Here is a 27,797-nt window from a genome sequence, read left to right on the forward strand (position 1 = left end):
CCAGTTAGTCTGTCCCCGTTTCAGTGCATTTTCTTCCGCTTGGTGCCTAATGAACATGACCCTGAGGTAGTCGCTGTCCCGAATCGGTTTATGCTCAATTGTTCGGAAGTTAAATAAGTGTATAGATCAGTTGATCTGCACAGCTCCATGTTCAGGTAGACCTTCATGGTCCTTTTTCAGGTAGGAATGTGAGACAAAATATTCAGTGCAGTGTTATCAACCCGACCTTCAGTATGCTGGTCTGTAACATATCGTTTGCATTTTCAATACTGATGCAATTCGCATGTGACAAAATACTTACACAATATGGCCGAGGCTAACCGAATGGCAAACACTTCCAGCTGATTGCGAGGAAACGTTATTCGGTCGACTACACTCATTTACCGTTTACGTATTTTGCATCACGTTGAAAATACAAAAAAAAAAGTCAGGTAAAGAACAGTTTCCTGTGGATTTATCTCCCCCTCCTACTGTCAAAATGACCGACAGCATGTACAACCGGTAAAGTGTAAATATCATTTTATTCAACATTCTTCCTTGTAGACTATGCGTCTTTTTTTTATGACTGGAGTAACCATGGTAACAGTCTAGGGCATCCTCTTCACTGTCAGACAGCTGGGGTGGAATCATTAATCCAAACAGTTGCAAAACGATCATTTCTATTGGACAAATTAAGTTATGTCCTTCCCCATTTAATTCCGTTTGCTTTTGTTTATGAAATGTTTTGTAACAGAATCGGCGAACAAGCCCCTGGTTAGTCAGGATGCATTTGCAGTACCGCCAGGCACCGTCTGAGGACAGTGTCACTTGGACTCACTCTGTTTCCTTTGGCTGCGATGGAAGATAGATTCAGCCGGCTACAAGGGGAGAGATAAGACTGGTATTTCAGACAACACAACGACTAAATACATACTAAAAATACACTGGCCGATTTAGGTGGCACATCACTTTCAGTTTAGCCTGGAATCCAGTGTGTTTCTGCTTTAGCCGACCCGGTTATCTTGGAATATTATCTTGCCAAACAAAGCAATGTGACGTTGTTGAATGCAGGAAGAGTTAGGCAACCAGGCTACCCCCAGTTCAGCAGTACAGGGTCGTGTTCAGTAGGGCACACGGTAGTGAATCATTATGCATGCAACAGAGAAGTAAAACCTGTGCTCTTACTGGACAAGTTCAGGTAGTACCTTCACTCTATTTCAAAGCGTTTTCTCCTGTTTCGAGCCTACTGAACACGACCCAGAAGAAAACGTGGTTTTCAACACTTTTTAACTGTATCAAGAAGAGAGACAGTCAATATAACCAAATACATGAAAGGTGATCAATCAATAAAAAGGCATATCTACACTGATGAGTTTATAAACTGTGAAAATCGCTGTACAATTCATACTGTTCACATTAGCTGTACTGGATATAACGGACAAATGTAAAGGGTTGATACAGTCTGGGGATCTCCAAAGCCATAAGTATATGAAGCATTTGGCATCGATTAAATGCTTAATAAAAGTTCTATATATAGCCATCTTTATACAGGGCTCTGGGCCTTATGATGAGATATAGAGTTCAGCAGGTACTCCCACCGTAAAAAGGTGAGGTGTCATTAAAATAGTGGTGTTATATCACCTGCTGGCTTTTCCGCGTAACGAGGAAGAATTCTTCCATGCGAGTTTTATCAGCTCCATCCTGCTGCCTTGTCGCCCTCCCTCTCCACTCACGGAATTTTGCCATTCGACCGCGTCCCCTGTACTCTCTACATATCACATACATATGGAATAATACCGTTTTAGATTACTACCATGGAAATAAAACATGCACTGCAAGATCCACATGATTAGAGTTGTGCGCACCAAGAGGTCGCATGTAACAAACATCTCAGTTTTAGCTTTTAGAACACAATGAAGAAGATTACATGGACAGGGAGGACCTGATCCTAGATCAGCACTCGTACTCTGAGACGCTTGATACATTATGACCCCTGGTCTAATTCCAAAGGGTGTCATACAGGACCAGAACAGTACTTGATGTGTTTATGATGGTACAGAAACCGGACCAGGGCCTCATCCGGCTCAGTCCAGGTCAGGGGGCTCGGTCAGGGTGGCGTCCTGGTACTGCCAGAACAGTGGGACAGGGTGGTTCTGGAGGAGGAAGGGTTGGAGAGTGTTATTCTAGGTACAGTCCATGGACAGGAACATAGCATAGGAGTTGAGGTCTGAGGTGAACATTTTTATAACTATTAGTTAATATATGTTCATCATATGTGAAGTGGGAACAAATTACATTGATTATTTCCTTGGTTTAATAGAGGTTTAATAGATTGTTTAATCCAGATTTATAAAAAAAGACTTCTGCAAACGCATTGGCACCAAAATCTCCAAGTCAATTGTATTGTAGTAATATGAGCAGTGGTCAGGGAGAAAACGTACCTTTCTGTTGATGTACTACGTTCTCTATAGTCCGGTGCTGCTGGATCAGAGTCAGCGCTCTCTTGGGGCCAAGGCCTGCAATCTTATCGCAGTAGTCACAGCCTAACAAGACACACAAGTCCACAAACTGACATTAGGAGGATAAAGAGAAGGGGTGTTAATGAGTATGGGAGTATTTTCAGAGTACAATAGTTGTCTCTCATACTTGAGAGACAAGTACATAATGATGTTGTATGTCTTACAATTCAAGGACATAGTGTGCTTATATATACACATGAAGGCCACTGACCATGTGATGATGGTCTAGGACCATGTAATGAAGGCCTATGACCATGTGATGATGGTCTAGGACCATGTAATGAAGGTCTAGGACCATGTAATGAAGGTCTAGGACCATGTAATGAAGGTCTATGACCATGTGATGATGGTCTAGGACCATGTAATGAAGGTCTAGGACCATGTAATGAAGGTCTATGACCATGTGATGATGGTCTAGGACCATGTAATGAAGGTCTATGACCATGTAATGAAGGCCTATGACCATGTAATGAAGGCCTATGACCATGTAATGAAGGTCTAGGACCATGTGATGATGGTCTAGGACCATGTAATGAAGGCCTAGGACCATGTAATGAAGGTCTAGGACCATGTAATGATGGTCTAGGACCATGTAATGAAGGTCTAGGACCATGTAATGAAGGCCTAGGACCATGTAATGAAGGTCTAGGACCATGTAATGAAGGTCTATGACCATGTAATGAAGGTCTAGGACCATGTAATGAAGGTCTAGGACCATGTAATGAAGGCCTATGACCATGTAATGAAGGCCTATGACCATGTAATGAAGGCCTAGGACCATGTAATGAAGGTCTAGGACCATGTAATGAAGGCCTATGACTCATTCATTACAAAAGCTTTGGGTGGTCTTACCTCCATGTGTAATCTTCAGATTGTCTAACAGCTTGGGTGGAGAGTATTCAATTACTTCACTGTGAGGAAGAATTCGACAGAGAAAAGTGGCCATCAGTCATTTCAATAACTCAACCAATAAATCAATTAAATGTAATTTGTATAGCCTTCATTTTACAAATACTTTGCCACAAAGTGCTTGGAAAGCCACTCGGGCTTAAAGTTTTTTCTATTGGAGAAGCCCACAGCAGTATAGACATGGTTATTGACTCAAAGGATGAGCTGGCGGATCAGGACGTTGCCACCAAAGGGCAGTGTCCATGTCTTCTGATGCCACCACGTCTACTGTGCCCCGTTTCACCAGGTGGGCGCATAACTCCTCGCCATCCCCAAGAGCCTTGAGTGAGTGAGTGAGTGAGTGAGTGAGTGAGTGAGTGAGTGAGTGAGTGAGTGAGTGAGTGAGTGAGTGAGTGGCATGTCATTGTGTGGTGGTTAGTGTGTGTTCAAGTCAACTGGGTGTGTTCAGCGTTAGCATGCTACATAGAGGATTGGCACACTTACCTGGATGATGGACACACCCATAAGCTTCAGGAGCTCACATGTCTGAGGACACACTACAGAGGCACAGAGAGACGGGTCAAAAGTCCAATACAGGAAGACGGAAAACTTGGGTGTATTCATTTAAACCAAGAATGAAGCACATAGTTGCAAACAGTTGCAAAACATTCTTGGCTGTGATATATATTTTATTGTTATCTGTATGTTAGCGATGGGGATGTATATTACGTGTTGTGCGAGGTTGGGGATTGGGTGGGGCCACCAGGGGTATGTTAGGGATGGGGATGTATATTACGTGTTGTGTGAGGTTGGGGATTGGGTGGGGCCACCAGGGGTATGTTAGGGATGGGGATGTATATTACGTGTTGTGTGAGGTTGGGGATTGGGTGGGGCCACCAGGGGTATGTTAGGGATGGGGATGTATATTACGTGTTGTGTGAGGTTGGGGATTGGGTGGGGCCGCCAGGGGCATGTTAGGGATGGGGATGTATATTACGTGTTGTGTGAGGTTGGGGATTGGGTGGGGCCACCAGGGGTATGTTAGGGATGGGGATGTATATTACGTGTTGTGTGAGGTTGGGGATTGGGTGGGGCCACCAGGGGCATGTTAGGGATGGGGATGTATATTACGTGTTGTGTGAGGTTGGGGATTGGGTGGGGCCACCAGGGGTATGTTAGGGATGGGGATGTATATTACGTGTTGTGTGAGGTTGGGGATTGGGTGGGGCCACCAGGGGTATGTTAGGGATGGGGATGTATATTACGTGTTGTGTGAGGTTGGGGATTGGGTGGGGCCACCAGGGGTATGTTAGGGATGGGGATGTATATTACGTGTTGTGTGAGGTTGGGGTATGTTAGGGATGGGGATGTATATTACGTGTTGTGTGAGGTTGGGGATTGGGTGGGGCCACCAGGGGTATGTTAGGGATGGGTATGTATATTACGTGTTGTGTGAGGTTGGGGATTGGGTGGGGCCACCAGGGGTATGTTAGGGATGGGTATGTATATTACGTGTTGTGTGAGGTTGGGGATTGGGTGGGGCCACCAGGGGTATGTTAGGGATGGGGATGTATATTACGTGTTGTGTGAGGTTGGGGATTGGGTGGGGCCACCAGGGGTATGTTAGGGATGGGGATGTATATTACGTGTTGTGTGAGGTTGGGGATTGGGTGGGGCCACCAGGGGTATGTTAGGGATGGGGATGTATATTACGTGTTGTGTGAGGTTGGGGATTGGGTGGGGCCGCCAGGGGTATGTTAGGGATGGGGATGTATATTACGTGTTGTGTGAGGTTGGGGTATGTTAGGGATGGGGATGTATATTACGTGTTGTGTGAGGTTGGGGATTGGGTGGGGCCACCAGGGGTATGTTAGGGATGGGGATGTATATTACGTGTTGTGTGAGGTTGGGGATTGGGTGGGGCCACCAGGGGTATGTTGGGGATGTATATTATGTGTTGTGTGAGGTTGGGGTATGTTAGGGATGGGGATGTATATTACGTGTTGTGTGAGGTTGGGGATTGGGTGGGGCCACCAGGGGTATGTTAGGGATGGGGATGTATATTACGTGTTGTGTGAGGTTGGGGATTGGGTGGGGCCACCAGGGGTATGTTAGGGATGGGGATGTATATTACGTGTTGTGTGAGGTTGGGGATTGGGTGGGGCCACCAGGGGTATGTTAGGGATGGGGATGTATATTACGTGTTGTGTGAGGTTGGGGATTGGGTGGGGCCACCAGGGGTATGTTAGGGATGGGGATGTATATTACGTGTTGTGTGAGGTTGGGGATTGGGTGGGGCCACCAGGGGTATGTTAGGGATGGGGATGTATATTACGTGTTGTGTGAGGTTGGGGTATGTTAGGGATGGGGATGTATATTACGTGTTGTTTGAGGTTGGGGATTGGGTGGGGCCACCAGGGGTATGTTAGGGATGGGGATGTAGATTACGTGTTGTGTGAGGTTGGGGATTGGGTGGGGCCACCAGGGGTATGTTAGGGATGGGGATGTATATTACGTGTTGTGTGAGGTTGGGGATTGGGTGGGGCCACCAGGGGTATGTTAGGGATGGGGATGTATATTACGTGTTGTGTGAGGTTGGGGATTGGGTGGGGCCACCAGGGGTATGTTAGGGTTGGGGATGTATATTACGTGTTGTGTGAGGTTGGGGATTGGGTGGGGCCACCAGGGGTATGTTAGGGATGGGGATGTAGATTACGTGTTGTGTGAGGTTGGGGATTGGGTGGGGCCACCAGGGGTATGTTAGGGATGGGGATGTATATTACGTGTTGTGTGAGGTTGGGGATTGGGTGGGGCCACCAGGGGTATGTTAGGGATGGGGATGTATATTACGTGTTGTGTGAGGTTGGGGTATGTTAGGGATGGGGATGTATATTACGTGTTGTGTGAGGTTGGGGATTGGGTGGGGCCACCAGGGGCATGTTAGGGATGGGGATGTATATTACGTGTTGTGTGAGGTTGGGGTATGTTAGGGATGGGGATGTATATTACGTGTTGTGTGAGGTTGGGGATTGGGTGGGGCCACCAGGGGTATGTTAGGGATGGGGATGTATATTACGTGTTGTGTGAGGTTGGGGATTGGGTGGGGCCACCAGGGGTATGTTAGGGATGGGGATGTATATTACGTGTTGTGTGAGGTTGGGGATTGGGTGGGGCCACCAGGGGTATGTTGGGGATGTATATTATGTGTTGTGTGAGGTTGGGGTATGTTAGGGATGGGGATGTATATTACGTGTTGTGTGAGGTTGGGGATTGGGGGGGGCCACCAGGGGTATGTTAGGGATGGGGATGTATATTACGTGTTGTGTGAGGTTGGGGATTGGGTGGGGCCACCAGGGGTATGTTAGGGATGGGGATGTATATTACGTGTTGTGTGAGGTTGGGGATTGGGTGGGGCCACCAGGGGTATGTTAGGGATGGGGATGTATATTACGTGTTGTGTGAGGTTGGGGAATGTTAGGGATGGGGATGTATATTACGTGTTGTGTGAGGTTGGGGATTGGGTGGGGCCACCAGGGGTATGTTAGGGATGGGGATGTATATTACGTGTTGTGTGAGGTTGGGGATTGGGTGGGGCCACCAGGGGTATGTTAGGGATGGGGATGTATATTACGTGTTGTGTGAGGTTGGGGATTGGGTGGGGCCACCAGGGGTATGTTAGGGATGGGGATGTATATTACGTGTTGTGTGAGGTTGGGGATTGGGTGGGGCCACCAGGGTTATGTTAGGGATGGGGATGTATATTACGTGTTGTGTGAGGTTGGGGATTGGGTGGGGCCACCAGGGGTATGTTAGGGATGGGGATGTATATTACGTGTTGTGTGAGGTTGGGGATTGGGTGGGGCCGCCAGGGGTATGTTAGGGATGGGGATGTATATTACGTGTTGTGTGAGGTTGGGGATTGGGTGGGGCCGCCAGGGTATGTTAGGGATGGGGATGTATATTACGTGTTGTGTGAGGTTGGGGATTGGGTCGGCCAGGGGTATGTTAGGGATGGGGATGTATATTACGTGTTGTGTGAGGTTGGGGTCACCAGGGGTATGTTAGGGATGGGGATGTATATTACGTGTTGTGTGAGGTTGGGGTATGTTAGGGATGGGGATGTATATTACGTGTTGTGTGAGGTTGGGGATTGGGTGGGGCCACCAGGGGTATGTTGGGGATGGGGATGTATATTACGTGTTGTGTGAGGTTGGGGATTGGGTGGGGCCACCAGGGGTATGTTAGGGATGGGGATGTATATTACGTGTTGTGTGAGGTTGGGGTATGTTAGGGATGGGGATGTATATTACGTGTTGTGTGAGGTTGGGGATTGGGTGGGGCCACCAGGGGTATGTTAGGGATGGGGATGTATATTACGTGTTGTGTGAGGTTGGGGATTGGGTGGGGCCACCAGGGGTATGTTAGGGATGGGGATGTATATTACGTGTTGTGTGAGGTTGGAGTTTGGGTGGGGCCACCAGGGGTATGTTGGGGATGTATATTATGTGTTGTGTGAGGTTGGGGTATGTTAGGGATGGGGATGTATATTACGTGTTGTGTGAGGTTGGGGATTGGGTGGGGCCACCAGGGGTATGTTGGGGATGTATATTATGTGTTGTGTGAGGTTGGGGTATGTTAGGGATGGGGATGTATATTACGTGTTGTGTGAGGTTGGGGATTGGGTGGGGCCACCAGGGGTATGTTGGGGATGTATATTATGTGTTGTGTGAGGTTGGGGTATGTTAGGGATGGGGATGTATATTACGTGTTGTGTGAGGTTGGGGATTGGGTGGGGCCACCAGGGGTATGTTGGGGATGTATATTATGTGTTGTGTGAGGTTGGGGTATGTTAGGGATGGGGATGTATATTACGTGTTGTGTGAGGTTGGGGATTGGGTGGGGCCACCAGGGGTATGTTGGGGATGTATATTATGTGTTGTGTGAGGTTGGGGTATGTTAGGGATGGGGATGTATATTACGTGTTGTGTGAGGTTGGGGATTGGGTGGGGCCACCAGGGGTATGTTGGGGATGTATATTATGTGTTGTGTGAGGTTGGGGTATGTTAGGGATGGGGATGTATATTACGTGTTGTGTGAGGTTGGGGATTGGGTGGGGCCACCAGGGGTATGTTGGGATGGGGATGTATATTATGTGTTGTGTGAGGTTGGGGTATGTTAGGGATGGGGATGTATATTACGTGTTGTGTGAGGTTGGGGATTGGGTGGGGCCACCAGGGGTATGTTGGGGATGTATATTATGTGTTGTGTGAGGTTGGGGTATGTTAGGGATGGGGATGTATATTACGTGTTGTGTGAGGTTGGGGATTGGGTGGGGCCACCAGGGGGTATGTTGGGGATGTATATTATGTGTTGTGTGAGGTTGGGGTATGTTAGGGATGGGGATGTATATTACGTGTTGTGTGAGGTTGGGGATTGGGTGGGGCCACCAGGGGTATGTTGGGGATGTATATTATGTGTTGTGTGAGGTTGGGGTATGTTAGGGATGGGGATGTATATTACGTGTTGTGTGAGGTTGGGGATTGGGTGGGGCCACCAGGGGTATGTTGGGGATGTATATTATGTGTTGTGTGAGGTTGGGGTATGTTAGGGATGGGGATGTATATTACGTGTTGTGTGAGGTTGGGGATTGGGTGGGGCCACCAGGGGTATGTTAGGGATGGGGATGTATATGATGTTGTGTGAGGTTGGGGTATGTTAGGGATGGGGATGTATATTACGTGTTGTGTGAGGTTGGGGATTGGGTGGGGCCACCAGGGGTATGTTAGGGATGGGGATGTATATTACGTGTTGTGTGAGGTTGGGGATTGGGTGGGGCCACCAGGGGTATGTTGGGGATGTATATTATGTGTTGTGTGAGGTTGGGGTATGTTAGGGATGGGGATGTATATTACGTGTTGTGTGAGGTTGGGGATTGGGTGGGGCCACCAGGGGTATGTTGGGGATGTATATTATGTGTTGTGTGAGGTTGGGGTATGTTAGGGATGGGGATGTATATTACGTGTTGTGTGAGGTTGGGGATTGGGTGGGGCCACCAGGGGTATGTTGGGGATGTATATTATGTGTTGTGTGAGGTTGGGGTATGTTAGGGATGGGGATGTATATTACGTGTTGTGTGAGGTTGGGGATTGGGTGGGGCCACCAGGGGTATGTTGGGGATGTATATTATGTGTTGTGTGAGGTTGGGGTATGTTAGGGATGGGGATGTATATTACGTGTTGTGTGAGGTTGGGGATTGGGTGGGGCCACCAGGGGTATGTTGGGGATGTATATTATGTGTTGTGTGAGGTTGGGGTATGTTAGGGATGGGGATGTATATTACGTGTTGTGTGAGGTTGGGGATTGGGTGGGGCCACCAGGGGTATGTTGGGGATGTATATTATGTGTTGTGTGAGGTTGGGGTATGTTAGGGATGGGGATGTATATTACGTGTTGTGTGAGGTTGGGGATTGGGTGGGGCCACCAGGGGTATGTTAGGGATGGGGATGTATATTACGTGTTGTGTGAGGTTGGGGATTGGGTGGGGCCACCAGGGGTATGTTAGGGATGGGGATGTATATTACGTGTTGTGTGAGGTTGGGGATTGGGTGGGGCCACCAGGGGTATGTTAGGGATGGGGATGTATATTACGTGTTGTGTGAGGTTGGGGATTGGGTGGGGCCACCAGGGGTATGTTAGGGATGGGGATGTATATTACGTGTTGTGTGAGGTTGGGGATTGGGTGGGGCCACCAGGGGTATGTTAGGGATGGGGATGTATATTACGTGTTGTGTGAGGTTGGGGAATGTTAGGGATGGGGATGTACATTACGTGTTGTGTGAGGTTGGGGATTGGGTGGGGCCACCAGGGGTATGTTAGGGATGGGGATGTATATTACGTGTTGTGTGAGGTTGGGGATTGGGTGGGGCCACCAGGGGTATGTTAGGGATGGGGATGTAGATTACGTGTTGTGTGAGGTTGGGGATTGGGTGGGGCCACCAGGGGTATGTTAGGGATGGGGATGTATATTACGTGTTGTGTGAGGTTGGGGATTGGGTGGGGCCACCAGGGGTATGTTAGGGATGGGGATGTATATTACGTGTTGTGTGAGGTTGGGGATTGGGTGGGGCCACCAGGGGTATGTTAGGGATGGGGATGGGAGGGGTTGTTATTTAGCGATTGTATTGCCTTGATGTGATCCAATAAAAACAATTGTTCACGAAAAAAAAAAAAACTTTCAACTGCAACCGTTCACTCTAAACGAAAAACATTTTGTAATGAAAACGAGTTTCTATTGGAATGGGGCTTGACCTTTCTGTTGGCTTCAGTTTGGTTCTTAGTGAATAGACCCCTGATATGCGCAGTGATTGAATTCCACATTTTCTCTTACCTGTTCCTGAACGACTGGGAGAGCTCTAGCCTGCAGCCTGTGTGCTCTTCTCCAGCTGGAACAAAACAGGGATTTTACGGGATGTGTCGAAATTATACCATAAATACTGTATTGCACTACTCGTGAGGGTGCCATTTTGTGAGGTAGGTAGCTATGGTTTTGGCTGTAATTCTAAGAGCGCCACTCAACACAGCTCTTTTCTCCCCTGGAGGCTTCCCATCGAACACTCTGGCTTGATGTCATGTTCCAAGAAGGTTAGCGTGCGAAAGGACATGCCTGTCACGTGACTAGGGCGAGAGGATGGGAACATGGGTTGGAAACAGGGCCCCTAATTCAGAGTTAGTTGTCACAGAATAGAAACACATCCCAATAGTCTAAAGTGACTCCCTCTTCATCTGGGCTACGGTCTTCCTCTGCACTCACATGAATTAACTGGACAGGTGAAAGTAAATAGCTGGTAGACAGCTGCCTTTCACAAATCCTGTGATCTCGGATCAGTACAGAGGAGAGAAGAGGAAGCCACAGTGTTTTAATGTTATCATCTATGCCAATGGTTCGGTAAGCTGCTCAAGAAGTAAGAAATTACAGCTCACCTAGGGTACTGAAGATGAAGATTGGGTACTGCAGTGAGGAACTGGTTCAGGTGTCCAACGCAAATTACCTTTCCGAAAATTGAAACAAATTACTGTATTAGTCAAATCTGTCAACTCAATGAGCAGCAAATCTGCAGATCATACATCCAACTAGGCCTATGTGTGCCCCATGCCAATAGATATGGGACATCTATTGGCTAACACTTGGCCAGCAAACTAGTTTGCTACTTTTGAATAATGCCTTGTCTGGTAGCTTCAATGTTGGTGAGAAGACTAGTCAACTCTTGGACGGGGCGCAAGGATGCTCCATAACATTACGCATGTTAGGATGAGATGAATCACATATGGAGGAGGTCAAAGTTGATACTAGTAGTATAGATGGAAGGGGAAAATTCTAGTAGTAGCGAACTGCATGCTAGTTAGCTAAACTCTCGGCTAACCCACAGCTAAACGTTATAAAACATGCACACTTACCCGTGTAATCACAGATCTCTGTGTACGAAATGGCACCAGGTGCGTTGCTGCGCAACAAATCAGTCAGTTTTGTAATACCATTGTGCTCGTCTGACTCTTAGTTATAATGCCAACAACTTGATACACAGTTGTGTCTGAAACCTTTTTTGTTTGTTTGTTTGTTTGTTTTTACACTAATCTACCAATAGGGGGCAGAGGGTAGAGAACAACAGATCATCCTTTTCAAACCACACATCATTTATTACAGTCAAATATTTACAAACAATCCATTGATATTACAAGAAAATAGATAAATAAATCCACAAATACATGTTCAACTAAAGAAAATAAAAACTGTTTTTCAACTAAAGATGCCAGTTTCGTGCAGCAAAAACAGCGCCTGATAAATACAGAACAGAATCACATTTGTCGCAATGTTTCTTAGCTCATATATTCCACAAGATACATACATATTTATTCTTGAAAAATATGAGTTCAAACAATTTTTTCCACAATTATGTCATACAGTGCTAAAGACTTCATTGGATGATAATGAATAGACATTTAAACTCATGCTCCACTTCTTGCTAACATTGAGGTAGGAGAGAAATAAATAGTCAATCCACACCATAAAATGGAGTAATGGTATGAATCCCTTCACACAGGACGTGCAACTAAATGCTTCCATTTGGGGAAATCTCAACACTGATTTCCTTTGCCTGTATCCTTGTCATTTCCTCAGCTTCACTGGTTCAAGCAATCTGGATTGATGGGGACATCCAAGGCATATTTTTAACCAACAGATTAGGCAGTCGGAGTTGTCTTAGATACACAACCCCCCAATTTACACCCCTCCAATTTAGTTTTGCTCCAGACAGGTGGGTCCACCCCAAAGTGAGGACAGACACCTGTCTCGATCTATGTGAGAAGACTTGAAATATACAAGATGGCGGTGTACACATTGTTGGATTACTTCACGGATCAAAAAAAGTATTTCTTTTAATAACAGAGCATTTTAATTTTAAAATGTAATGGACCCCCTTGCACCCTGGACAAGGACATTTTATGAGACTCCTGTTTCTACAAATAGAGGGCGAGGGCAGTATCGCCAAACTAAGGTTGGTCTGAAATGTTCTGTGCTACACCAAACAGTCCCTAACCGGTAACTCCCAGTATATTAGATAAAAACATTGTTTTGATTACATCACATTATCTGGTGTTAAAATCTGTAGATAGAATTGAGATATTTCTGCTTAAATGACAGTGTAGGACCTGGTCATTGGGTTCCGTGCGGTTCTAACGTCGGAACCAGATCCAGGTATTGATGAGCCAGAACGCCACGGTGGCGGAGTAGAGAATCACCTCTCGCTTGGAGCGCTCCTTGTTCTCCTCCTCCAGTAGCTGGAGACGTCGGTTCAGCTTCACAATCTGAATTGTGAATCAGTTTGAATCAGTTTGTTAAAAGGATGATTCATCAGAACAGTTGATTCAGTGAATTAAATGAAATTCAGTTTGGTGGATTGAAAACTCCTTATAGAGACCATTTTATTCTTTCTTCATTGGGAGAGTGTCAATTCCACATCAATTCAGGACATCCCCAAAATGTCATTTCCTGAACTGAAATTGAATTGACTCAATTTCTGTGAGTCTGACAATTTATGAATTTATACATTACATACCTATCAGTGGTGGCTGGTGGCACTTTAAAAGGGGATGACGGGCTCATAAAAATTTCTGGAATGAAATTAATGGATGTGTTTGATACCTTTCCATTCACTATTATGAGCCATCCTCCCCTCACCAGCCTCCTCTGATACCCATTATGTGTTAGCTACAGTCATTCATTTGATCAATATATAAATTGGAAGGTAATCAATCATTTAATAAATATAATTGGATAGGAGGGCAACACAGGGTACAATGCTTTGACTACCTGTCGCCGTAATGACGAGGCGTCCACTAAGCCTGAATCGTCAGGGGTCATGTCCATGTCGAGGGTCAAGTGACCAGCCCTACAGGAAACAAAAAGCAGAACATATTTATAATACGACAGAACATAAATGGATTTACCATATATGAAAAAGTTACATTTGAATAGTTACTGGCTGCAACACTGCAAAAGCAAACATCTATATAACAAAGTAAAATGCGTTTCCCCAACTGATGGACTGCATTTTCCTTTCGGCTTGGTTAGTAGCATTTTCCTTTCGGCTTGGTTAGTAGCATTTTCCTTTCGGCTTGGTTAGTAACATTTTCCTTTCGGCTTGGTTAGTAGCATTTTCCTTTCGGCTTGGTTAGTAGCATTTTCCTTTTGGCTTGGTTAGTAACATTTTCCTTTCGGCTTGGTTAGTAACATTTTCCTTTCGGCTTGGTTAGTAACATTGTAAATACTTGACTCAGAGCATTTGAATGGTCTTTCAACTTTGAAAAACACCGTTTTAGTGGCACTAAACACGCCATCACCACTCCGAGCTCAGCTTCATTATTGTGAGGGTAAGTACAGGCTTTGTGCCAATACAGCAGTATTTGAGCTAACAGAGGCGATCATGAGCCAACTCTATGCAGTCTAATGCTATTCCATTCACACACACACACCACACACACACACACACACACACACACACACACACGTCAAGAGTCACCTTGATTCAGCGGGAAAAAGGACAAAGTCATCATGAGCAAATATAAAAAAAGGGGCTATTGTAAAAACAGACTGACTGTCTGATGTTCTCCTAGAGAATGACTAATGTCACAAGATAAAATAGACCCAAGGAAATCTGTTGACAGTAGCTACGCACTACAGCTTACTTAGACATAATAGATCTTTATCTTATCCTAGCTTAGAGAAAGCATGAGGCACACACTGACTACTCCTGAAGTATGCACTAGCATACTTTCTCACATGGACGTTATTAACAAGGGTGGAAACTCCTTCCAGTCGATGTTTACACCAGTCTTATGCTTTTAAATCCATGACCGGGAGCGTGCAAGTGCACACACGTAGGAAAAAGGGTGATTTTATTTATTCTTCTCAGAACGCAACGTGTGTGTGGCTGAGATCAAGGGGGTCACCTGCGGTGGATGTCGACCTCCAGGACCTCCAGGACCTGCTGGTAGGCCCGGCGCGTGGTGCATTGGATATAGGACAACAACCCTCCAGCACTGTACTGTAGGTTCACCACGTCCTCAGGGGTACACAGTGGAGGACAGGCACGGAGAGGGGGGGCGACGGGGGACAGGGTTACACTGAGAGAGAAGGGGGAAAAAAAGTAAGAGTGAGATGGAGAGAAGGGAGGGATGGAAAATTGAAAGAAGGTAGAGAGATGGACAAACAGAGGAAGAGAGGCAAAGACATGTCAAGGAATTGAGAGAGATGAAGAGAGAAAGGCATTTCATAGTCTCTCGTGACTAATCACGGCAAATCTAGGCTCCGGCCAACTGCTTGATTTGGTTCTGGGGGGGGGGCATCCCCGCAAAATTAGGATTAGTCCAAAACCAGCGCAATGGAAGAATTATCCATCAAATCCCAGTCTCCGAGGAAAGACGCAACATTTGAATGTTTCGTCCTCATGAGATTCTTCCTGTGACAGATTACATTTAAATGTTAAAGGGGATACTTTTGGCGATAAAGACCCAGATGAACTCATGGACACCATTTTTATTTACATTTTAGTCATTTAGCAGACACTCTTATCCAGAGCGACTAACAAGAGCAATTAGGGTTACTTGCTTTGCTCAAGGGCACATCAGCAGATTTTTCACTTAGTCGACGAGGGGATTCGAACCAGCGATCCTTTCCAGCGGTTATTTTTACGAATCGTGATCTCGCCGAAGTGGTGCTAGAAGTGGGAACAGGGATTCCAACCAGACAATTCTCTAATAAACACTGGTTATCTGCAAAATAGTCGCACTGAAAACATTGCCATGTTATTAGCATTCAGTATATAAAAATATTGTAAAAATAGGGGGACTTTCCAGAAAGGATGGGGCTAGGAAGGGTCTTTTTTGCCCCAAGAACCAAATCAAGTAGCTGGCCAGTGCACACGCAATATCTGGTTCTGGGTGTTGAAATGAGGCATTTCATAACTACGAGAAAGAAAGCGATGACTCTTCCAATGCTTCCCTCACACCTGGGCTGGTGCTTACCTTACGTGGGTTCTGTTGGCCGGGCCGCTCTGGCGGATGCTGGTGGTATCGCTCACAGTGCGCTCCCTCAGCGACCGAGAGTGGACCTGTGTGTGGGGCACATCAGGGATGTATGATGGGATCGCTATATTTTCATTTTAGCCTTAGATTTGAAAGTGATAGGACTATTTCTGCCTAATTAGAAATGTAGTAACGGATAACTAGGAAGTAACTGGCGATCCTTAGAGTAAGATACCAAACATACAGTATGGGTTGGTCTACTTTTTATTACCATTTTTTCCACTTTGGTCCACTTTGGTCCAGTTGGTAGTTACAGTCTTGTCCCATCGCTGCAACTCCTGTACAGACTCGGGAGAGGCGAAGGTCGAGAACCATGCGTCCTCTGAAACACAACCCAACCAAGCCGCACTGCTTCTTGACACAATGCCCACTTAACTCGGAAGCCAGCCGCACCAATGTGTCAGAGGAAACACCGTACACCTGGCAACTGTGTCAGTGTGCACTGCGCCCGGCCTGCCACAAGAGTCGCTAGTGCGCGATGGGACAAGGACATCCTTGCTGGCCAAACCCTCACGACGCTGGGCCAATTGTGCGCCGCCCCATGGGTCTTCCGGGTCGCGGCCAGCTGCAACAGAACCTGGACTCGAACTCAGAATCTCTAGTGGCACAGCTAGCACTGAGATGCAGTGCCTTAGACCACTGCGCCACTCGGGAGGCCTGGGTTGTAGAACATTTCTAATTTCTGAGAACCATTTATGGCTCTGTGTAGTTCTAATGACTTCACACCGTTGACACAAACTCACCCCCTGGTTGGCGTGGGCCTGTGGTGTGGGAGCCTGGTCCGTCTCCAGGGAGTCCAGGGAATGTTCATTGAGGGTGAGGACTCGTGGTGGCGCCTTCATGTCCAGTAAATCCACAGGAGGAGTGGACTGGATCAGGTCTAGGTCTCTGGGCCGGGAGTAACGGGAGTCCCCATCGTCCCCTGGAGATGGAGGAAGGAGGACAGTGTCATGTTCATTAGTCAACAAACGGGAGAAAACGGACTGAAACAGGGGAGGACTAGCTGGACTTGTCAGCACAATGACTCAACAGGCATTTGGACTGACCTACTGACAACCAGATGGCCCTCTCCAGGTTTCCCCAGACAACCAGATGGCCCTCTCCGGGTTTCCCCACAGACAACCAGATGGCTCTGTCCAGGTTTCCCCACAGACAACCAGATGGCTCTGTCCAGGTTTCCCCACAGACAACCAGATGGCTCTCTCCAGGTTTCCCCAGACAACCAGATGGCTCTCTCCAGGTTTCCCCAGACAACCAGATGGCCCTCTCCGGGTTTCCCCACAGACAACCAGATGGCTCTGTCCAGGTTTCCCCACAGACAACCAGATGGCTCTGTCCAGGTTTCCCCACAGACAACCAGATGGCTCTGTCCAGGTTTCCCCACAGACAACCAGATGGCTCTCTCCGGGTTTCCCCACAGACAACCAGATGGCTCTCTCCAGGTTTCCCCAGACAACCAGATGGCTCTCTCCAGGTTTCCCCAGACAACCAGATGGCTCTCTCCAGGTTTCCCCACAGACAACCAGATGGCTCTCTCCAGGTTTCCCCACAGACAACCAGATGGCTCTCTCCAGGTTTCCCCAGACAACCAGATGGCTCTGTCCAGGTTCCCCCACAGACAACCAGATGGCTCTCTCCAGGTTCCCCCACAGACAACCAGATGGCTCTCTCCAGGTTTCCCCAGACAACCAGATGGCTCTGTCCGGGTTTCCCCACAGACAACCAGATGGCTCTGTCCAGGTTTCCACAGACAACCAGATGCCTCTGTCCAGGTTCCCCCACAGACAACCAGATGGCCCTCTCCGGGTTTCCCCACAGACAACCAGATGGCTCTGTCCAGGTTTCCCCACAGACAACCAGATGGCTCTGTCCAGGTTTCCCCACAGACAACCAGATGGCTCTGTCCAGGTTTCCCCACAGACAACCAGATGGCTCTCTCCAGGTTCCCCCACAGACAACCAGATGGCTCTCTCCGGGTTTCCCCACAGACAACCAGATGGCTCTCTCCGGGTTTCCCCACAGACAACCAGATGGCTCTCTCCGGGTTTCCCCAGACAACCAGATGGCTCTCTCCAGGTTCCCCCACAGACAACCAGATGGCTCTCTCCAGGTTCCCCCACAGACAACCAGATGGCTCTGTCCAGGTTTCCACAGACAACCAGATGGCTCTGTCCAGGTTTCCACAGACAACCAGATGGCTCTGTCCAGGTTTCCCCACAGACAACCAGATGGCTCTGTCCAGGTTTCCCCACAGACAACCAGATGGCTCTCTCCAGGTTCCCCCACAGACAACCAGATGGCTCTCTCCAGGGTTCCCCACAGACAACCAGATGGCTCTCTCCAGGTTCCCCCACAGACAACCAGATGGCTCTCTCCAGGTTCCCCCACAGACAACCAGATGGCTCTCTCCAGGGTTCCCCACAGACAACCAGATGGCTCTCTCCAGGTTTCCCCAGACAACCAGATGGCTCTCTCCAGGTTTACCCACAGACAACCAGATGGCTCTCTCCAGGTTTACCCAGACAACCAGATGGCTCTCTCCAGGTTTCCCCACAAAACCACCCTGACAACCAGATGGCTCTGTCCAGAGAGCAGACACCGCTCACCTGCTATCACAATCCTCTCTGGTACATGTATCATGTAGACCAGGGGCTCCAAAACTTTTTCCCTCCGGCCCCACTTCCAGCATTGGGGAACATCCCGCGTCACGTCTATTCCCATACGCACAAGCATTGTTCATGACACAAACTGCTCACACCACTCATTGGCGTAAAGAATTAGACAGATTTAAAGCTTATTTCCTGCAATTCTACACATGGGTGCAGAGAAAATGTGAACATTTTAAACCTAATTTACTTGCAATTCTATACATTTTTCCATGTCTAATGTGCATTCATGTGATAGGAGTGACTCAAACATGACAACAAAATCTATGGGATAAAATAACTAGGAAAGAAAACATTAGCTGACATGAGCAAGTTGATCTGGACTTTTCTGACAAGTTATAAATAGCTCTCTAAGGTATGTAATGACTGGCATGACAAGAGGAACTGATGATGCACTACCCAATTTAGAAAATGCACCTGGTGCATTCTACTATTACAACTTTCAAGAGTAGGTTGAAAGCGGGACAGAGTTCCTTTTTTTACGGGCGCCTAATCAATTGTGCTATGTGGGTTTTTTTTGCGTTATTTGTAACTTATTTTGTACATAATGTTTCTGCCACCGTATCTTACGGCAAAAAAGAGACACAGGTACAGAGGACACAGAGTGGGGTGCCTCAGACGGCGACCGGGAAAGCTGCCATTACCGTCAATATTACTTGCCAACGTGCAATCATTGGACAATAAATTAGACAAGGTACGATCACGAATATCCCACCAACGGGACATCAGAAACTGTAACATCTTATGTTTCACGGAATCGTGGCTGAATGACGACATGGATATTCTGCTAGTGGGATATACGCTGCACCGGCAAGATATAACAGCACACTCCGGTTAGATGAGAGGAGGCGGTCTGTGCATATCTGTAAACAACAACTGGTGCACAAAATCTTAGGAAGTCTCTAGATTTTGCTCACCTGAAGTAGAGTATCTTATAATAAAATGTAGACCAAACTCTTGGCAAATAGTGTTCATCCATACTTTTTTCGTGGCTGTTTATTTACCACCACAGACAGATGCTGGCACTAAGACTGCACTCAGTCAGCTGTATAAGGAAATAAGCAAACAGGAAACCGCTCACCCAGAGGCAGCGCTCCTAGTGGATTTTAATGCAGGGAAACTTAAATCAGTTTTACTTCATTTCAAATCAGCATGTTAAATGAGCAACCAGAGGGAAACAAAATCTGGATCACCTGTACTCCACACACAGAGACGCATACAATGCTCTCCCTCGCCCTCCATTTGGTGAATCTGACCACAATTCCTGCTTACAAGCAAAAATTAAAGCAGGAAGCACCAGTGACTCGGTCTAGAAAAAAGTGGTCAGATGAAGCAGATGCTAAACTACAGGACTGTTTTGCTAGCACAGACTGGAATATGTTCCCGGATTCTTCTGATGCCATTGAGGAGTACACCACATCAGTCACTGGCTTTATCAATAAGTGCATCGAAGACGTCGTCCCCACAGTGACTGTACGTACAACCAGAAGCCATGGATTACAGGCAACATTCACACTGAGCTAAAGGGTAGAGCTGCCGCTTTCAAGGTACGAGACTCTAACCTGGAAGCTTATAAGAAATCCTGCTATGCCCTCCGACAAACCATCAAACAGGCACGGCGCTGATACAGGGCTAAGATTGACTCGTACTACACCGGCTCCGACGCTCATCTTATGTGGCAGGGCTTGCAAACTATTACAGACTACAAAGGGAAGCACAGCCGCGAGCTGCCCAGTGACACGAGCCTACCAGATGAGCTAAATCACTTCTATGCTCGCTTCGAGGCAAGCAACAATGAGGCATGCCTGAGAGCATCAGCTGTAGTACCCTCAAAGCTCATCACTAAGCTAAGGATCCTGGGACTAAACACCTCCCTCTGCAACTGGATCCTGGACTTCCTGACGGGCCTCAGGGGTTGTGCTCAGTCCCCTCCTGTAATCCCTGTTCACTCATGACTGCACGGCCAGGCACGACTCCAACACCATCATTAAGTTTGCCAATGACACAACAGTGGTAGGCCTGATCACCAACAACGACGAGACAGCATATAGGGAGGAGGTCAGAGGCCTGGCCGTGTGGTGCAAGGACAACAATCTCTCCCTCAACGTGATCAAGACAAAGGAGATGATTGTGGACTACAGGAAAAAGAGGACCGAGCACGCCCCCATTCTCATCAACGGGTAGTGCGTATGGCCCAGTACACCACTGGGGCTAAGCTGCCAGCCATCCAGGACCTCTACACCAGGCGGTGTCAGAGAAAGGCCCTAAAGGCATGGTACCAGAGCGCCAAGTCTAGGACCAAAAGGCTTCTCAACAGTTTTTACCCCCAAGCCATAAGACTCCTGAACAAGTAATCAAATGGCTATCCGGACTATTTGCATTGCCCCCCCCAACCCCTCTTTTACGCTGCTGCTACTCTCTGTTTATCATATATGCATAGTCACTTTAACCATACCTACATGTACATACTACATCAATTAGCCCTACTAACCGGTGTCTGTTTTTAGCCTCAATACTGTATATTTTATTTCACCTTTATTTAACCATATAGCCTCACAACTGTTATTTTTCACTGTCTTTTTACTGTTGTTTTTATTCCTTTACTTTTCACATAATACCCAATTTTTTTATTTTTTTTTATTATTTATTTATTTTACTATTTTTGTATTTTTTTTTTTTTTAAATCGCACTGTTGGTTAGGGCCTGTAAGTAAGCATTTCACTGTAAAGTCTACAGCTGTTGTATTCAGTGGGGCAGCAGGTAGCCTAGTGGTTAGAGCATTTGACTAGTAGCCTGAAGGTTGCAAGTTCGAATCCCTGAGCTGACAAGGTAAAAATCTGTCGTCATGCCCCTGAACAAGGCAGTTAAACCCACTGTTCCTAGGCCATCATTGAAAATAAGAATTTGTAGGCAAGTCTTAACTGACTTGCCAACTGTAGATAATAAAGGTAAAAAATAATAACATTTGGCGCACGTGACAAATAAACTTTGATTTGATTCCCAACCATCACAACTGGGTTGAGGTCGGGTGATTGCGGAGGCCAGGTCATCTGATGCAGCACTTCATAACTCTCCTTCTTGGTCAAATAGCCCTTACACAGCCTGGAGGTGTGTTTGGTCATTGTCCTGTTGAAAAACAAATGATAGTCCCACTAAGCGCAAACCAGATGGGATGGCGTATCGCTGCAGAATGCTGTGGTAGCCATGCTGGATAAGTGTGCCTTGAATTCTAAATAAATCACAGACGGTGTCACCAGCAAAGCAGCCCCACACCATCACACCTCCCCCATGCTTCACAGTGGGAAACACACATGCGGAGATCGTCTCACAAAGACACAGCGTCTGGAACCTAAAATCTCCTATTTGGACTCCAGACTAAAGGACAAATTTCCACCGGTCTAATATCCATTGCTCGTGTTTCTTGGCCCAAGCAAGTCTCTTCTTCTTATTGGTGTCCTTTAGTAGTGGTTTCTTTGCAGCAATTCCATCATGGAGGCCTGATTCACACAGTCTCCTCTGAACAGTAGATGTTGAGATGTCTGTTACTTCTACTCTGAAGCATTTATTTGGGCTGCAATTTCTGAGGCTGGTAACTAAGGAACTTATCCTCTGCAGCAGAGGTAACTGTGGCGGTCCTCATGAGAGACAGTTTTAAATCAAATCAAATTTTATTGGTCACATACACATGGTTAGCTGATGTTAATGCAAGTGTAGCGAAATGCTTGTGCTTCTAGTTCCGACCATGCAGTAATATCCAACAAGTAAACTAACAATTTCACAACAACTACCTTTTGCACACAAGTGTAAAGGAATGAATAAGAATATGTACCTAGAAATATATGGATGAGCGATGGCCTTGCGGCATAGGCAAGATGCAGTAGATGGTATAGAGAACAGTATATCCATATGAGATGAGTAATGTAGGGTATGTAAACATTATATAAAGTGGCATTGTTTAAAGTGACAAGTGATACAGTTATTACATCCAATTTTTAATTATTAAATTGGCTAGAGATGTTGTTTCCTACTTGAGTGGCTGCTGCCAACAACATCTCTAGCCAATTTAATACATCTCCACCCCGCTGATCCTCAACACTGGGGCCCCACAAGGGTGCGTTCTCAGCCCTCTCCTGTACTCCCTGTTCACCCATGACTGCGTGGCCATGCACGCCTCAAACTCAATCATCAAGTTTGCAGACGACACTACAGTGGTAGGCTTGATTACCAACAACGACGAGACGGCCTACAGGGAGGAGGTGAAAGCCCTCAGAGTGTGGTGTCAGGAAAATAACCTCTCACTCAAAGTCAACAAAACAAAAGAGATGATCGTGGACTTCAGGAAACAGCAAAGGGAGCACCCCCTTATCCACATCGACGGGACAGCAGTGGAGAAGGTGGAAAGTTCCTCGGCGTACACATCACGGAGAAACTGAAATGGTCCACCCACACAGACAGCGTGGTGAAGAAGGCACAACAGCGCCTCTTCAACCGAAATTTGGCTTGTCACCAAAAACACTCACAAACTTTTACAGATGCACAAACGAGAGCATCCTGTCGAGTTGTATCACCGCCTGGTACGGCAACTGCTCCCCCCACAACCATAAGGCTCTCCAGAGGGTAGTGCGGTCTGCACAACGCATCACCAGGGGAAAACTACCTGCCCTCCAGGACACCTACAACACCCGATGTCACAGGAAGGCCAAAAAGATCATCAAGGACAACAACCACCCGAGCCACAGCCAGTTCACCCCGCTACCATCCAGAAGGCAAGGTCAGTACAGGTGCATCAAAGCTGGGACCGAGAGAATGAAAAACAGCTTCTATCTCAAGGCCATCAGACTGTTAAACAGCCATCACTAACATTGAGTGGCTGCTGCCAACATACATCATAGCGCTTGATGGTTTTTGCGACTGCACTTCATGTCTTAAAGTAATGATGGACTGTCGTTTCTCTTTGCTTATTTGAGCTGTTCTCACCATAATATGGACTTGGTCTTTTACCAAATAGGGCTATCTTCTGTATACCACCCCCCCACCTTGTCATAACACAACTGATTGACTCAAACGCATTAAGAAGGAAAGAAATTCCATAAATTAACTTTCAAGAAGGCACACCTGTTAATTGAAATGCATTCCTCCACACAATTTGGGAACGTCTGATGTAGACCACACACTGCTCACCTGCTATCACAATCCTCTCTGGTACATGCATCATGTGGGGGGCCAGGGGCTGAGACAGCAGCCCATGTTGGTTTTCGGGGGCCACTTTGAGTGTGTCGGGGATGCGCATGCGCTGGCTGATACCCTCGGTGTACTCCAGCTCATAGTGGATCCGATTCATCTCTGCCTCTTCCGAAGAGGAAGAGGGGAAGGTTGCCCCACTCATCCAGCCTTGTAATAACAACAACAAAAGCTTAAATAATCAAACATTTAAAAATCACTCATATGTTAACATTTAGGTCAATGGATTTTAAGGGCTTGCCCTAAAAAAGGAATGCAATTTGCCATTTAACCAACTGTGTTGATAACAGGGCATTTCATATAGCATAATGATTTCATGGTTTTATTGCATTCTACACATTATTGACATTCTTATGCATTCCTGATATGTTTAATACCAACTCATAATCAAATAATGATGACTGCATTTCTAAGTTTAATGATCATGTAGGCTACCATTTTTGTGGGCTAACTAACACAGTGATGTTTTATGTACTTCTGGTTATTAATAGCCTGATACCTCTGCTTAATCCAAAACAAGCTGATCATGGTTTTATTTATACTGAACAAAAATATAAATGTAAAGGGTTGGTCCCATGTTTCATGAGCTAAAACAAAAAAAAAAATCACAGACATTTTTCCATATGCACAAAATACTTATTTATCTCTGATTTTGTGCACACGTGTTTACATCCCTGTTAGTGAACATTTCTCCTTTGCCAAGATAATCCATCCACCTGACAGGTGTGGCATATCAAGAAGATGGTTAAACAGCATGATCATTACACAGGTACAACTTGTGCTGGGGACTATAAAAGGCCACTCTAAAATGTGCAGTTTTGTCACACAACACAATTCCACAGATGTCTGTTTTTTTAGTGAGCTGACAATTGGCATGCTGACTGCAGGAATGTCCACCAGAGCTGCTGCAAGAGAATTTATTGTTAATTTCTCTACCATAAGCCGCCTCCAATGTTGTTTTAGAGAATTTGGCAGTACATCCACCGGCTTCAGAACCGCGTGTAACCACGCCAGCCCAGGATCTCCACATCTGGTTTCTTCACCTGCGGGATCGTCTGAGACCAGCCACCCCGACAGCTGATTAAACTGTCTGAATAATTTCTACACAAACTGCCTCAGGGAAGCTCATATTTTTAATAAATGTTTTATTTTATTTAACCTTTATTTATCTGTGTGCTCGTTATCCTCAGCAGGGTTTTGACCTGACTGCAGTTCGGCGTCATAACCGACTTCAGTGGGCAAATGCTCACCTTCGATGGCCACTAGCACACTGGCAAAGTCTGCTCTTCACGGATTAATCCCATTTTCAACTGTACCAGGCAGCTGGCAGACAGCGTGTATGGTGTCGTGTGGGTGAGCGGTTTACTGACGTCAACGTTGTGAACAGAGAGCCTGATGGTGGTGGTGGGGTTATGGTATGGGCAGGCATAAGCTACGGACAACGAGAACAATTGCATTTTATCTATGGAAATTTGAATGCACAGACATAACGTGACGAAATCCTGAGGCCCGTTGTCATGCCATTTATCTGCCGCCATCACCATGTTTCAGCATGATAATGCACGGTACCATGTCGCAAGGATCTGTACACAATTTATGGAAGCTGAAAATGTCCCAGTTCTTCCATGGCCTGCATACTCACCAGACATGTCACCCATTGATCATGTTTGGGATGCTCTGGATCGATGTGTATGACACAGTGTTCCAGTTCCCGCCAATATCCAACAACTTCACACAGCTATTGAAGAGGAGTGGGACAACATTCCACAATCAACAGCCTGATCAACTCTATGCGAAGGAGATGTGTCACGTTGCATGAGGCAGATGGTCACACCAGATACTGACTGGTTTTCTGATCCACGCCCCAACTTTTTTTTTTTTTTAAAGGTGTCTGTGACCAACAGATGCATATCTGTATTCCCAGTCATGTGAAATCCAGGGCCTAATGTATTTATTTCCATTGACTTATATGAACTGTAACTCAGATAAATCGTTGAAATTGTTGGATGTTGCGTTCATATTTTTGTTTAGTGTAGCTACGGAATTGTAAAGCAATATGTGATGGCTCCATATCTGGTGTTAAGGCTTAGTTAATGGAATTCGCAGCCACATTTTTTAACTAACCTGGTCTTAGCGATATTTTCCTTGTTCTCGATTTAGAAGGAAAGTGTATCTCATAAATATCCTTGTCCAGTTGCAAGTGGTTCTACAAAAAAAAACAGAAAATTCAGAAAGATTTTAAATCCATGTTTTGTACCGCATGACGGGGTTCCTTGTTATTTTAGCTGCCTACACATCTAGCATCCCCAGCATCTTTGCAGGAACTAGTTGCTTCTGTGACGCCCCCGCGGCCACATGTAGAAGTAGATGACAGCCATCACACAGTGCGACCAAAACAAAGATATGCACACATGCCAGATGCCATTTCTCACTCACTACAGGTTTTATTGCATTCTATAAATTAGACATTCTTGTTACCAACTCCTAATCATGTCATAATGACTTCATGCAAAATGAACACGTAGGCTACCATTTTAATTATGTTTTTTATTTTTTAACCTTTTTTAACTAGGCAATTCAGTTAAGAACAAATTGGTATTTATAATAACGGACTGCCCCGGCCTTTCCCTAACCCGGACGATGCTGGGCCAATTGTGCACAGCCCTATAGGACTCCTGATCACGGCTGGTTGTGATACAGCCCGGGATCGAACCAGTGTCTGCAGTGCCTTAGAACACTGCGCCACTCGGGCTAACTGTTGTTTGTTTTCCTACTTATGGTTAATAATAGCCAAATACCTCATGCTTAATCCTAAACAACCCAAACAAAACATGGACTGAAATTAGCTCAAACGAATTGTCTTAACGTGCTATCCAGAATCCTTGAGACGTGTCTCCCAAACGAAGTTGATATTAAATGGTTATGGTTAGTGGTGGTTATGGTTAGGTAAGGGTTAATGTTAGGGTTTAGGACATGGACGTCCCAGGGATCCCGAGTAGCAAAGGCATTGGCTGAACTGCGTGGGTCACACAGTGGATTACTTGACCATTACAGGCAGTAAACAATAACGCTGGAAAGCACCGTGTGGATGTGATATTTCACACTCGTATCAAACAATGACAACTAGTGTGATGATATTACAAATACTAACTAGTTAACATGTTCAGTGTTTCGCCCATCAGGCTAGCTAGCTATTTGAAAGTCTAACCAGGTAACGTTAGCTATATTGTTTCGACGCTTTGCAACAGAAAGCCAACGGGAAATTTCAGTCGTCGGCTGACTGGAGAATGTAGATTGATTGTAGAATTGTAGTAAGACAAGTCAGACGAAATGTTGTTAACGGTAAACGCTAACAAACGCGTGCATGCAAAATAATAATTGTTGTAAGTAACTATAGCTAGCTAACGTTAGTAACTGGCTTGAAGTTAGCTACATACATTTTCTCACGACGGTGAAGGCTAAATATTCAGACACTTACCTGTTGTATTGCTTCGTCGAAGTGCAGATTTCATAAGCTAAATGGTGACATTTAATTAGTGTGTTTTATGTTCTCCGTGTGCTGCTCATCATCAACCAACCGCATGAAGCTGTAGTAGTCGACAAGACCGGGTAGGGGAGTACCAGCTAGCTACGAAATGTTAGCACATAGCTGGAGCGTCATTCATTCATTCATTCATTCATTCATTGTAGTAGTAATGGCAAACCAATCATTGTCTCAACGCTATCTTCAAAATGGCATTTCGAACTAACACATTACTTGACATGTTTCACTAACTAGTGTTAGTTAGCATTAGTTAACTTAGTAGCCTAGTTACTAACATAACACATCTTTCAACTCGAGGACAAAATCACATATACACTGAGC

The 27,797-nt window shown here is 46.1% G+C and overlaps 1 protein-coding gene and 1 long non-coding RNA gene across 5 annotated transcripts; one reads left to right on the forward strand and one right to left on the reverse strand.

Annotated features, from left to right (window-relative positions):
• Positions 1-502: 502 nt before the first annotated feature.
• LOC106598202 (mitochondrial fission factor homolog A) lies at positions 503-27,797 on the reverse strand. 4 transcript variants are annotated; one of them, XM_014189263.2, is made up of 16 exons: positions 27,411-27,797; positions 26,057-26,138; positions 23,873-24,082; positions 16,769-16,947; positions 15,966-16,051; positions 14,892-15,065; positions 13,753-13,831; positions 11,841-13,247; positions 11,367-11,434; positions 10,774-10,828; positions 3,891-3,943; positions 3,351-3,409; positions 2,421-2,522; positions 2,016-2,132; positions 1,621-1,747; positions 503-857 (listed from the first exon to the last, which is right to left on the reverse strand). In XM_014189263.2, the coding sequence occupies exons 3-8, from the start codon at positions 24,075-24,077 to the stop codon at positions 13,116-13,118; spliced, it is 855 nt and encodes a 284-aa protein (XP_014044738.1). In that variant the 5' UTR covers positions 24,078-24,082; positions 26,057-26,138; positions 27,411-27,797; the 3' UTR covers positions 503-857; positions 1,621-1,747; positions 2,016-2,132; positions 2,421-2,522; positions 3,351-3,409; positions 3,891-3,943; positions 10,774-10,828; positions 11,367-11,434; positions 11,841-13,115. The 4 variants fall into 4 exon arrangements, with proteins under 4 accessions (XP_014044738.1, XP_045570433.1, XP_045570434.1 ...); XM_045714477.1 differs by lacking the exon at positions 26,057-26,138 and having other exon boundaries at positions 27,411-27,795; XM_045714478.1 differs by lacking the exons at positions 23,873-24,082; positions 26,057-26,138; positions 27,411-27,797 and adding an exon at positions 18,632-18,761.
• Positions 4,644-5,272, forward strand: LOC123741601 (uncharacterized). Its single transcript, XR_006769056.1, has 3 exons — positions 4,644-4,730; positions 4,777-4,977; positions 5,225-5,272. It is a non-coding gene; the product is annotated as an uncharacterized lncRNA (long non-coding RNA).

The sequence above is a fragment of the Salmo salar genome, chromosome ssa03 (genome assembly GCF_905237065.1).
Source record: "Salmo salar chromosome ssa03, Ssal_v3.1, whole genome shotgun sequence".
Taxonomy (NCBI): Eukaryota; Metazoa; Chordata; class Actinopteri; order Salmoniformes; family Salmonidae; genus Salmo; species Salmo salar.